Source organism: Cottoperca gobio, chromosome 5, assembly GCF_900634415.1.
Source record: "Cottoperca gobio chromosome 5, fCotGob3.1, whole genome shotgun sequence".
In the NCBI taxonomy this organism is placed as follows: domain Eukaryota; kingdom Metazoa; phylum Chordata; class Actinopteri; order Perciformes; family Bovichtidae; genus Cottoperca; species Cottoperca gobio.
In genome coordinates, this window is record NC_041359.1 from 30,403,800 (window position 1) to 30,415,683 (window position 11,884).

At 43.5% G+C, this 11,884-nt stretch overlaps 1 protein-coding gene across 2 annotated transcripts in view; it reads left to right on the forward strand.

The window, feature by feature from the left end:
- The window catches only part of LOC115008819 (metabotropic glutamate receptor 7-like), a 172,038-nt gene that overhangs the window by 107,135 nt on the left and 53,019 nt on the right, over positions 1-11,884 (forward strand). For both annotated transcript variants that reach the window (XM_029432663.1, XM_029432662.1), the window contains exon 6: positions 3,793-3,932. In XM_029432663.1, coding sequence (XP_029288523.1) covers positions 3,793-3,932 — 140 coding nt within the window. The remainder of the gene's footprint in view (positions 1-3,792; positions 3,933-11,884) is intronic.

An 11,884-nucleotide genomic window follows, 5' to 3' on the forward strand; every position in this document is an offset into this window, starting at 1 on the left:
TATTTCTCTTGTTACTTCTCTACATTTATCTCACAGCTTTATTTATTCAGCTTCAGATTATTAAGACTAAATGTTATCAAAAGATAAATACATAAACATATCTGAGTTCTGAAAGTATAAATCAAGTCACAGTTGTTCATTATGGGATGTTTTTCACAGTTTCTCTGATGAAGGATCTGAAGAAGATTAAACTTTATTATCAGTCACATTTATACACGTTGGCTCAACGCTGGATCAGAACTTCTTCTTCTGGTGTTTGAGTCCAACAGGTGCATCGCTGCTGTAACCAGGTGATCTTATTTGAACAGTTCAATTAGACTCATCTTAAGATCTTATCCTGACTATATTGATCTTATTATAGTTTCTTCAGATGAGTTCACAGTTATGACCTGGGGAGCTGAGGACCTGTACAGGTGTCTCACCATATACACATTAATACTCCCAACGTCAGGAATTGGAGAACAAAGTGTGTGTGTGTGTATTCATGTCCTCATGAGGTTGGAGCAGCGCGTGTACAGCGAGGTACGGCTTCGCCATCATCGCGACCTTTACCCCCCCCCGAAGCTTAAACTGAAGGCGTCATTGAGGTGGTGGCGGACTCTGCCAGGTGCGATTCTCTCTTTCTAACCTTGCTCTCCGTTCACTGTTGGCAGCCTGTGGACCTTCATCATCACACGTCCAATCATGTAAGACGAGCGTTTGGCCTCTCAAGACGTTTCGTTCTCCAGCAGACGTGCAAATGAAAAGCAGAGTTATTATTGTGTGTGTGTGTGTGTGTGTGTGTCTTTGTATGTTGACAACTTCTCTGCACATTGTCCTTTGACTGAAGATCTGAGATCAGTTTCCACCTGTTCTCACAGAACTAAACATAAAGAAACAGTGTGTAGAATTTGGCATCAAGCACTGTGGTTGCAGATTCCAGCCGCCAAGTGCAAACCGTGGTAATGCCTTGAGATCTTTCAGGACTTTTGAGGTATCTTTTAGGACCTTTGTGGTATCTCTCAGGACCTTTGTGGTATCTCTCAGGACCTTTGAGGTATCTTTCAGGACCTCTGTGGTATCTTTCAGGACCGTTGTGGTATCTTTCAGGACCTTTGTGGTATCTTTCAGGACCTTTGTAGGTATCTTTCAGGGACCTTTCTGGTATCTTTCAGGACCTTTGTGGTATCTTTCAGGTCCTTTGTGGTATCTCTCAGGACCTTTGTGGTATCTTTCAGGACCTTATATCTTCCATCAGGAGACAATATGAAAGCGTTATAAAGCTTGCAGCAGTGACGGGTCAGAGCGTGTGCAGTGGGGGGGGGATGCGGGGGGGGGAACAAACAGGCGTGTTCCCTCCACAACATGTCAGAGTCACATAACTTATTCAGTCCTGTCTCCTCATTAACACCTTAATATCTCACGTCTAACGTGCATTCATAATTAAACAAATTAATAATGATCCATCATGATTATATTATATATATATATATATTATATTATGGATTATACTGATTATATAGCAAACAGCAACATCAGTTTATAAAAGCAGCAGATCAATAATATAATATAAAAACACATACTGTACATACATACGTGTATATGTAAAGTATACACAGTATAATGTTACAGGTCATTTAATTGTGAAATAAAATATGATTAACTCTGTAACTGTTTAGTGAATATTACACTTGTAATGTTGAGTGTATAATTATTCATATATAATATAGTTTTAATGCACGAGCTGCAGAAATCAGCCTCCAGAGATTTTTTTATCAGGTAATTAGCAAAACCTGCAGAGTGCTCATTTAAAAAGAAAGTGTCAGCTGCTCACTCACTGTGTATTAGTCTTAATAATAATCAGATGTGCCTCCTCTTCCTCTCTCTCCTGCAGGACCTTCTTCATAAACACATTATGCTTCTGAGGAATATATGTCTATAGAGAAAGAAAGACATAAACATGTTCCAGCACAGACAGAAGATTGACCTGCTTTATTGTTTATTGTTGCACCAACATGTGTCAGATATCGACAGAGACACATCTGGGGGGGGGGGGGGGGGGGGGGGGGGGGGGGGGGATCTGTAGCTATTAACCTCAGTATTGATCTCCAGCAGCCAGGGCAGGAATTAATAATTGAGCCAGCTGTGGATCAGAGACGAGAAGATGTGGAAGCAGATGTGAAGCTTCAGTTTCTTCATTGAACATTCTCGTCATGTTTTACTTTTGTTTTTTCTGTTTTCATTTTTCTCCTTAAAATAATTCTGATTGAACTCCGATATGAAACCGCTCTTTTCTTCTATTCTAACCACAAAGTGACTTTTTCAAAGGTTTGCTGAACCAATCTGAGCAGCGCAGGAGGAACAATAAAAGGCTTAAAAGCTTTTTCTCTGCTACCTTCAGTGTCATGATAAGCTCGGTGCTACCTGCACAACCTGCACACAGGCTCCATCCTTCCACAGCAGCACCTCTAAAGTACACTCATCCAAGCAAACCGTCATCTTCATCTTCGTCCTCATCAGCAGGAACTGCGTCATCAGAAACACACGTGTGCTGGATTCAGGAGTCAGATGCAGATTAGTGCAGAGTTACTTCTGAAGAGGCTTTGTCTCCTCTGTGATGAAGGACAATCGATACTCAGCGAGCAACTTGTAGAATCTGCAGCTGCTCCTGGTCGGAGAACCGGTCAGATCAGGTTGTTTTTAGTTGAACTTGATATTATTATGCAAATCTATCGAAGTGCTTTAATTCAGAGTCTCCTTGATACTTCTTGAAGGATTTCAAAAGGAAGTTTGAGTGCAGAACTTCACCTGCAAATAACTGCAGTAATCCAGGAACACGATGAGTTTAAAGAGCAGCAGGTAAAGTCCTGCAGCAGGTAAAGTTAAAGTCCTGCAGCAGGTAAAGTTAAAGTACTGCAGCAGGTAAAGTTAAAGTCCTGCGGCAGGTAAAGTACTGCAGCAGGTAAAGTACTGCAGCAAGTAAAGTTAAAGTCCTGCAGTAGGTAAAGTACTGCAGCAGGTAAAGTACTGCAGCAGGTAAAGTTAAAGTCCTGCGGCAGGTAAACTACTGCAGCAGGTAAAGTACTGCAGCAAGTAAAGTTAAAGTCCTGCAGTAGGTAAAGTACTGCGGCAGGTAAAGTTAAAGTCCTGCAGCAGGTAAAGTACTGCAGCAGGTAAAGTTAAAGTCCTGCAGCAGGTAAAGTACTGCGGCAGGTAAAGTTAAAGTCCTGCGGCAGGTAAAGTTAAAGTACTGCAGAAGGTAAAGTTAAAGTCCTGCAGTAGGTAAAGTCCTGCGGCAGGTAAAGTACTGCAGCAGGTAAAGTTAAAGTCCTGCGGCAGGTAAAGTACTGCGGCAGGTAAAGTTAAAGTCCTGCAGCAGGTAAAGTACTGCGGCAGGTAAAGTTAAGTACTGCGGCAGGTAAAGTTAAAGTCCTGCAGCAGGTAAAGTACTGCGGCAGGTAAAGTTAAGTACTGCGGCAGGTAAAGTCCTGCGGCAGGTAAAGTTAAAGTCCTGCGGCAGGTAAAGTTAAAGTCCTGCAACAGGTAAAGTCCTTTGGCAGGTAAAGTTAAAGTCCTGCGGCAGGTAAAGTTAAAGCCCTGCGGCAGGTAAAGTTAAAGTTCTACAGACTCCCCAGATTCTGGGCTTTTAAATCACGTCAGATTTCACCACTGTGTGTGTGCGTGTGTGTGTGTGTATGAGTGTGTGTGTGTATGAGTGTGTGTGTGTGTGTGTGTGTGTGTGTGTGTGTGTGTGTGTGTGTGTGTGCGTGTGCGTGTTCATTGATTGACTGACAGCTGGTTTGTCTCTAACAGGAAGTGCTGGAACTTCGGTGACGTTTAACCGTAACGGCGACGCCCCCGGACGCTACGACCTGTTTCAGTACCAGTGGAGCAACGTGAGCGGGCCGGGGTACCGAGTGATCGGTCAGTGGACCGAGTCCCTGCAGCTCAATGTGAGTCCACAGGAAACATCTCACACACGTCCTGGTTCTTTATTCTGTTTCCCCTCACAGTGAACTCTTCCACATCATTCACATGTTTTACTTGTTAATGATTCACAGTTGCATTTGTTGATGTTTTGTTCTTCTAATGTGCAGAACTGATTGATTAGCAGAAGTGTTGTAAGAGTCTTGTTGTATAGTAAATGTTCCACGTGTGACATGTTTGAACGCTGCTGAGAGTCGAGAGTGTTGTTCAGTGATTGTGTTCATCGTGCTCCGTCAGCTCAGTGTCTTCACAACTGGATGCTTCAACATGGCGTCCACTTACTGGACTATAAACTTCTCTCCAAGCACACAAGACAAGCAGCTTCCTGTTTGTCCGTGCAGCACGCTGCACATGTGCATCACAGTCTCTCCCGCTCAGACGTCACATGTCGTCACAAACAAACTTCAAACTTTAGCTGCAGTTGGAGTCAGCTTGTATACATGTTTAAGGAGTTACCTCTGGGTCTAATGTTGTGACGCAGTGAAGGTTTGGATTCTATTAAAGACACATTTTTTTTTAAAAACGTTTCCTCAGTGAAGACACAGAGAGTCTTCTCACCTGTGGAGCTTCCAGAGTTTCATTCTTCTGCTGTGATGTTGAATTATTAACTCACGTCATTCTTCAGCATCTGCGTTCTGGAGAGCTGGACTAAGTCCCCGCGCCGCTCTGGAGGATAACATTTCTGCAACATCATTGATGACTCAGTGAACACGCTGCTGTCTGCTGTCTGATCCTCAGTTTACTCTGTGTTCACACATCAATCTGCAGGAGAACTGCACTTATATTATGGGATGTCTACTCAAAGTGTGGAGACGTGCACAGCAAGAGCATCCTGCACACGCACAGTGCAAACACAGAGCGTACTTTGTTACACATGAAACTACGCAGCATTAAATACAGTAATAAAGCTCAAACAATAATATATTATACAAACGTTCTGCATGTTATTATATTATTATTATTATTATTATTATTATTATTAGAATAATACAGTCTTTATTATAAGGCTGTATAATAATAATAATAATAATAATAATAATAATATATTATAAAAACGTTCTGCACGTTATAATATATTATTATTATTATAATATATTATTATTGTTATTATACAGGCTTTATTATAAGGCTGTATAATAATAATATATTATACAAACGTTCTGCACGTCATTATAATATATTATTATTGTTATTATTATTATTATTATATTTTATTATTATTATTATATTTTATTATTATTATAAAGCCTTTATTATAAGCCTATATAATAATAATAATAATAATAATAATATATTATAAAAACGTTCTGCGCGTTATTATAATATATTATTGTTTGTATTATTATTATTATATTATTATTATTATTATTATTATTATACAGGCTTTATTATAAGGCTGGGATGATTAAACTGGATGAAATCATGTTGCACCAAACTTTATAACTAAAATGAAGAAAGTAGTAGTTATTTTTGATTATATATTATATTATATTATATATTAAGTATTAACTTAAAATTTACACTTGAGGAAATGTAACTTTTAAAATGGTCGTTTCGGAGCGAGATAACCTGATCATCACCCCAATATGATCAAAACCAGGATTGAATGACAGCTCAGCTTCTCCAGGAGCTGCTGCTGAACAATATGAACTCGTGAAATATCCAAAGTGTTGGTTGACGTGTTGAGCTTCTGCTCAGGAACTTTATAAAGACTGAAGAACAAATGTTTGTTTGCTACAGAACGTACAATAATCACAAATTACATATTTGTAATGCAGCATGTAATTGCTTGCAGCTCTGCAGCTCTGTAACGTGCACCTCTGCAGCTCTAACGTGCTGCAGCAGCCATGTTTTCTAACACTACAGCTGTGATTCTTCTGCATTCAGGCCCATGCCTCGGCTTCTTCACAACACTAAATTATTCACCTCGACAGCCCCCGGTGAGCCAGATGTGGCAGAGCTGGTGCTATTAGGACTCCCATTATTGCTTCTTTCCCTCCATCCTCATAATTCCTGTGTGTGTGTTTCCCGGTGTGTGTGCTGCTCTCCACATCACAAAGGGGAGCTATTACTGAACTATATGTTCAAGCGTGACAGTCAAAGCTAATATGATTTAGCCAAGGTACATGTACACTGGCTTTCCTCGGCACCGCCGGATCAGCGCAGAGGAGTAATCAGCATATTTAGTAAATTAGTAACCTTTGTTTCAACCTGCTGTTCGTCCCCGGGGGGTCAATCACCCCAAGGTGCCACACCTGACACACACGATGTGCCCTGCACGCCTCTTATAGCACACGTCTGTTCTGTGTGTGTGTGCAGAGCTACACATGTATTAATCACGTTATGAATAACCTGCTGATTAATAGTGAAGAATATGCATCGCAGTGTCTGAGAGCTGACGTCTTTAAATGTCTGTTGTGTCACTTTAATATAAAACAGGAAAGCTTTAACCCTCGACATTAAGAAGAACAAACTAACTTTCAACACGTGTGTTTCTGACAAAGTATAATACCCCCCCCCCCGCCACGTCCTGCCTCTTCTTCTTCTGTGTGTCTGCAGCTCCCTGCTGGCGGGACTTTGCGGAGGCTTAATGGGTCAATCAGACTGAGTTTCGGTCTGATGGCTCTCTATCAGAGTTTATGTGGCAATAATCTGCAGCGCCACAACTCTTTCACTCACTGCTGCGAGTCACACACACACACACACACACACACACACACACACACACACACACACATTGTTGTATTGGCTCAGATAAACATATCTGCACTTTGATCTATGATTGATTTTAGCAGTTGTTGAACTCTGACCTTGTTTGCATATTAATTGCATTAGTATTAGTGTCCCGCGGATGGAAACTAGTTAGGAGCTACATGTGTTTGTTTGAGATGAATGCTGTTTGCACTCGGTCTCTGATAAATGACTGTAATGAAGTCTTGGGTTAGTGTTGCGTTGGTACGGACCTTTTAAATATTGCAGGACTCACTGACATAATGTGGAGGTATCGAGTGGAAGTTATTTGCTTCATTATCCTCTCAATGTGAAGCTGGGGGCTACATGTGAAGTAGAGCGCTTTACTTCTTGTGATACTTGTTAGGAACGAGGATTAAAGTCTGTGAAGCAAAATGAAAAACTATTTCTGAACATTAAGAGACTCTAAAGGTTGTGACTGTCGACCAAACTGCAGCAGAGTCTAACTCTACAGATAATATCCACAGGCTAACAAGCTAACAGGCTGACAGGCTGACAGGCTGACAGGCTGACAAGCTAACAGGCTAACAGGATAACAAGCTAACAGGCTGACAAGTTAACAGGCTGACAGGCTAACAAGCTAACAGGCTAACATGATAACAAGCTAACAGGCTGACAAGTTAACAGGCTGACCGGCTAACAAGCTAACAGGATAACAAGCTAACAGGCTGCCAAATTAACAGGCTGACAGGCTAACAAGCTAACAGGCTAACAGGATAACGAGCTAAAAAGTTAACAGGCTGACAAGGCTAACAACCTAACAGGCTAACAGGATAAAGAGCTAACAGGCTGACAAGCTAACAGGCTGACAGGCTAACAAGCTAACAGGCTAACAGGCTATTGATCTAACAGGCTGACAAGCTAACAGGCTAACAGTGAAGGATTCCATTCCGGCTGTTTCTTGTTCTTCTCCTTCTTCTTCTTCTTCTTCTTCTTCTCCTGTTTCTTCTCGTCTGCTTCTTTTCTTATCTTATCCTGTTTTGTAAGGGGGGAGGAGGGGCTACGGAGTTATGAGGAGACGGAGGCGAGGAGCGGGGGGAGAAGGAGCTCGGGGAGAAGGGGGGTGAGAAGGGGAGGGGCGAGGGGGCGATGGGGCGGAGGAGGGGAAGGTGAGCGGAGTTCTAGATGCCTAGGAGCCGCTCCAGGGGAGGAGGCGCGGAGTAGCCTGTTGAGTCTGAAGACTCCTTTAGGGGTGCGGAGAGGTTCTCTTTCTATTCTCTCAGATGGCTTCGCCCTTCGTCTTCTTCCTTCTCTTCTCCTGTTCTTCTTCTCCTTTCTTCTTCTTCTCCTTCTTCTTCTTCTTCTTCTTCTTCTTCTCCTTCTTCTACTTCTTCTTCTTCTTCTTCTTTTTCTTCTTCTCCTTCTTCCTCTTCTTCTTCTTCTCCTGTTTCTTCTTCTTTGTCTTCTTCTCCTTCTTCTTCTTCTCCTGTTTCTTCTTCTTCTCCTTCTCCTTCTTCTTCTCCTGTTTCTTCTTCTCCTTCTTCTTCTTCTTCTTCTCCTCCTTCTTCTCCTTCTTCTTCTTCTTCTTCTCCTGTTTCTACTTCTTCTCCTCCTTCTTCTTCTCCTCCTTCTTCTTCTTCTCCTTCTTCTTCTTCTTCTTCTTCTTCTTCTTCTTCTTCTTCTTCTTCTCCTGTTTCTACTTCTTCTCCTTCTTCTTCTTCTTCTTCTTCTTCTTCTTCTCCTGTTTCTTAAAACGGTTAAATATTGTAGTTTTATCTTTGATACAAAGAGTTTGTTCAGTTTGTTTTTCTTAGTTTGTTACCTGTCAGTGTGTGGCAGCCCTCAGTCTCGCCTGCAGGCTTCCTCACAGTAACCTGCATGTAGCCTTAGAGGATCACTCAGGGCAAAGAAAATGTGAAGGCATGTTAAAACTAAAAGAGGCTGAACATTCACATTGTGTATAGTAATAATAATAAAACTATTTGTTATGACAGCAGAAGTTCTTCTGGATAAGTGAAGCTGCTCCACACAATCCCACTCCTGCAGTTTATATGGAGGATTAAATTGTTTATATCCATGATACAGGATTACCAGCTTCATTTAGAAAATGTTTCTGATCGTGACTCGGCACAATCTCTGCAGAGTTGTCCTCCTGTGTCCTCCTGTGTCCTCCTGTGTCCTCCTGTTTCCTCCTCTGTGCTCCTGTGTCCTCATATGTCCTCCTCTGTGCTCCTCTGTCCTCCTGTGTCCTCCTGTGTCCTCATCTGTCCTCCTCTGTCCTCCTGTGTCCTCCTGTGTCCTCATCTGTCCTCCTCTGTCCTCCTGTGTCCTCCTGTGACCTCCTTTGTCCTCCTGTGTCCTCCTGTGTCCTCCTCTGTCCTCCTGTGTCCTCCTGTGTCCTCATCTGTCCTCTTCTGTCCTCCTGTGTCCTCCTGTGTCCTCATTTGTCCTCCTCTGTCCTCCTGTGTCCTCCTGTGACCTCCTTTGTCCTCATCTGTCCTCCTCTGTGCTCCTCTGTCCTCCTGTGTCCTCCTGTGTCCTCCTCTGTCCTCCTGTGTCCTCCTGTGTCCTCCTGTGTCCTCATCTGTCCTCCTCTGTCCTACTGTGTTGTCCCGTGTCCTCCTTTGTCCTCATCTGTCCTCCTGTGTCCTCATCTGTCCTCCTCTGTCCTCCTGTGTCCTCCTGTGTCCTCATCTGTCCTCCTCTGTCCTCCTGTGTTGTCCCTTGTCCTCCTTTGTCCTGATCTGTCCTCCTGTGTCCTCCTGTGTCCTCCTCTGTCCTCCTGTGTCCTCCTGTGTCCTCCTGTGTCCTCATCTGTCCTCCTCTGTCCTCCTGTGTTGTCCCGTGTCCTCCTTTGTCCTCATCTGTCCTCCTGTGTCCTCCTGTGTCCTCCTGTGTCCTCCTGGGTCCTCCTGTGTCCTCCTCTGTCCTCATATGTCCTCATCTGTCCTCCTGTGTCCTCCTGTGTCCTCATCTGTCCTCCTCTGTCCTCCTGTGTTGTCCCTTGTCCTCCTGTGTCCTCCTGTGTCCTCCTGTGTCCTCCTCTGTCCTCCTGTGTCCTCCTGTGTCCTCCTGTGTCCTCATCTGTCCTCCTCTGTCCTCCTGTGTTGTCCCGTGTCCTCCTTTGTCCTCATCTGTCCTCCTGTGTCCTCCTGTGTCCTCCTGTGTCCTCCTCTGTCCTCCTGTGTCCTCCTGTGTCCTCCTCTGTCCTACCCACCCCCCCCATCTGCACGCTTCCTGTCAGTTCTGCAACATCTTCTGGCGTCCTACCAGACGCAGTTTAGGAGCCGTGGATCAAAGATGGCGGCTGTAATGCAGACGATAAACAGGGACAGGAAGCGGACACACATTATGGGATGGCGTCTTCTCTGCTTTATTGAAAAAGAAAGAGAATGAAAACTTCAGAGATGGAAGTGAAATGTGAATCATCTTCACTTTCTCTTCAAGACTCTGCAGCTCCTCTTCTTCATATTCTTTATTCTTTATTCTTTATTCTTTATTCTTTATTCTTTATTCTTTATTCTTTATATTCTTTATTCTTTATTCTTTATATTCTTTAGTCTACTATATTCTATTTATTCTATATATTCTATTTATTCTATATATTCTATATTCTATATTCTATATTCTTTATTCTATATATTCTTTGTATTCTTTGTATTCTATATTCTTTATTCTTCATTCTTCATTCTTTATTCTATATATTCTATATTATTTATTATTTATTCTATATTCTATATTCTTTATTCTATATATTCTTTATATTTTTTATTCTTTATTCTATATGCTTTATTCTTTATTCTTTATTCTTTATATTCTTTATTCTTTATTCTTTATATTCTTTATTCTTGAGAGGCGGGAGGCGGGAGGCGGAGAGGCGGGAGGCGGGAGGCGGGAGGCGGGAGGCGGGAGAGGCGGGAGGCGGGAGGCGGGAGAGGCGGGAGGCGGGAGGCGGGAGGCGGAGGCGGGAGGCGGGAGGCGGGAGGCGCGAGAGGCGAGGGAGGCGAGAGAGGCGAGAGGCGAGAGGCGAGAGGCGAGAGGCGAGAGGCGAGAGCGGGAGGCGAGAGAGGCGGGGGAGGGGGGGAGGCGAGAGGCGGGAGGCGGCAGGCGGCAGGCGGCAGGCGGCAGGCGGCAGGCGGCAGGCGGGAGGCGAGAGAGGCGAGAGGAGGGAGGAGGGAGGCGAGAGGCGAGAGGCGGGAGGGGAGATGCGAGAGGCGAGAGGCGAGAGGCGGAGGCGAGAGGCGAGAGGCGGGATGCGAGAGGCGAGAGGCGAGAGGCGAGAGAGGCGGGAGGCGGGAGGCGGGAGAGGAGGGAGGAGGAGGAGGGAGGAGGGAGGAGGGAGGAGGGAGGAGGGAGGAGGGAGGAGGGAGGAGGGAGGAGGGAGGCCAGAGGCGGGAGGACGGAGAGGCGGGAGAGGCGGGAGGCGGGAGGCGAGAGGCGAGAGGCGGGAGGCGGGAGGCGGGAGGCGAGAGGCGAGAGAGGCGGGAGGCGGGAGGCGAGAGAGGCGGGAGAGGGCGGAGGCGGGAGGCGAGAGGCGAGAGAGGCGGGAGGCGGGAGGCGAGAGAGGCGGGAGAGGCGGGAGGCGGGAGGCGGGAGGCCAGAGAGGCGGGATATTCTTTATTCTATATATTCTTTAGTCTTTATTCTTTATTTTTTATTTTTTATTCTTTATTCTATATTCTATATATTCTTTATTCTTTATTCTTTATTCTTTATTCTTTATTCTTTATTCTTTATTCTTTATATTCTTTATTCTTTATTCTTTATTCTTTATTCTATATTCTATATTCTTTATTCTTTATTCTTTATTCTATATTCTATATATTCTTTATTCTTTATTCTATATATTCTTTATATTTCTTATTCTTTATTCTATATTCTATATATTCTATATTCTTTATTCTATATATTCTTTATTTTTTCTATATTACTATAGTCTTTATTCTTTTCTTATTCTTTATTCTTAGTCTTTAGTCTATATTCTATATATTCTTTCATATTTTTATTCTTTATTCTATAATTCTATCTTCTTTATTCCACTATACTCTTTATATTCTTATTCTTCATTCTATATTCTTTACTCTATATTCTTTATTCCATATATTCTTATATTCTCGACTACGCTCGATATCCTGTCCATGAAAATCCCCAACAGGATTGGTGATAAAGCGCAGCCCTGGCGGAGGCCAACATTCACTGGAGACGAGTCCGACTTACTGCCGAGTAT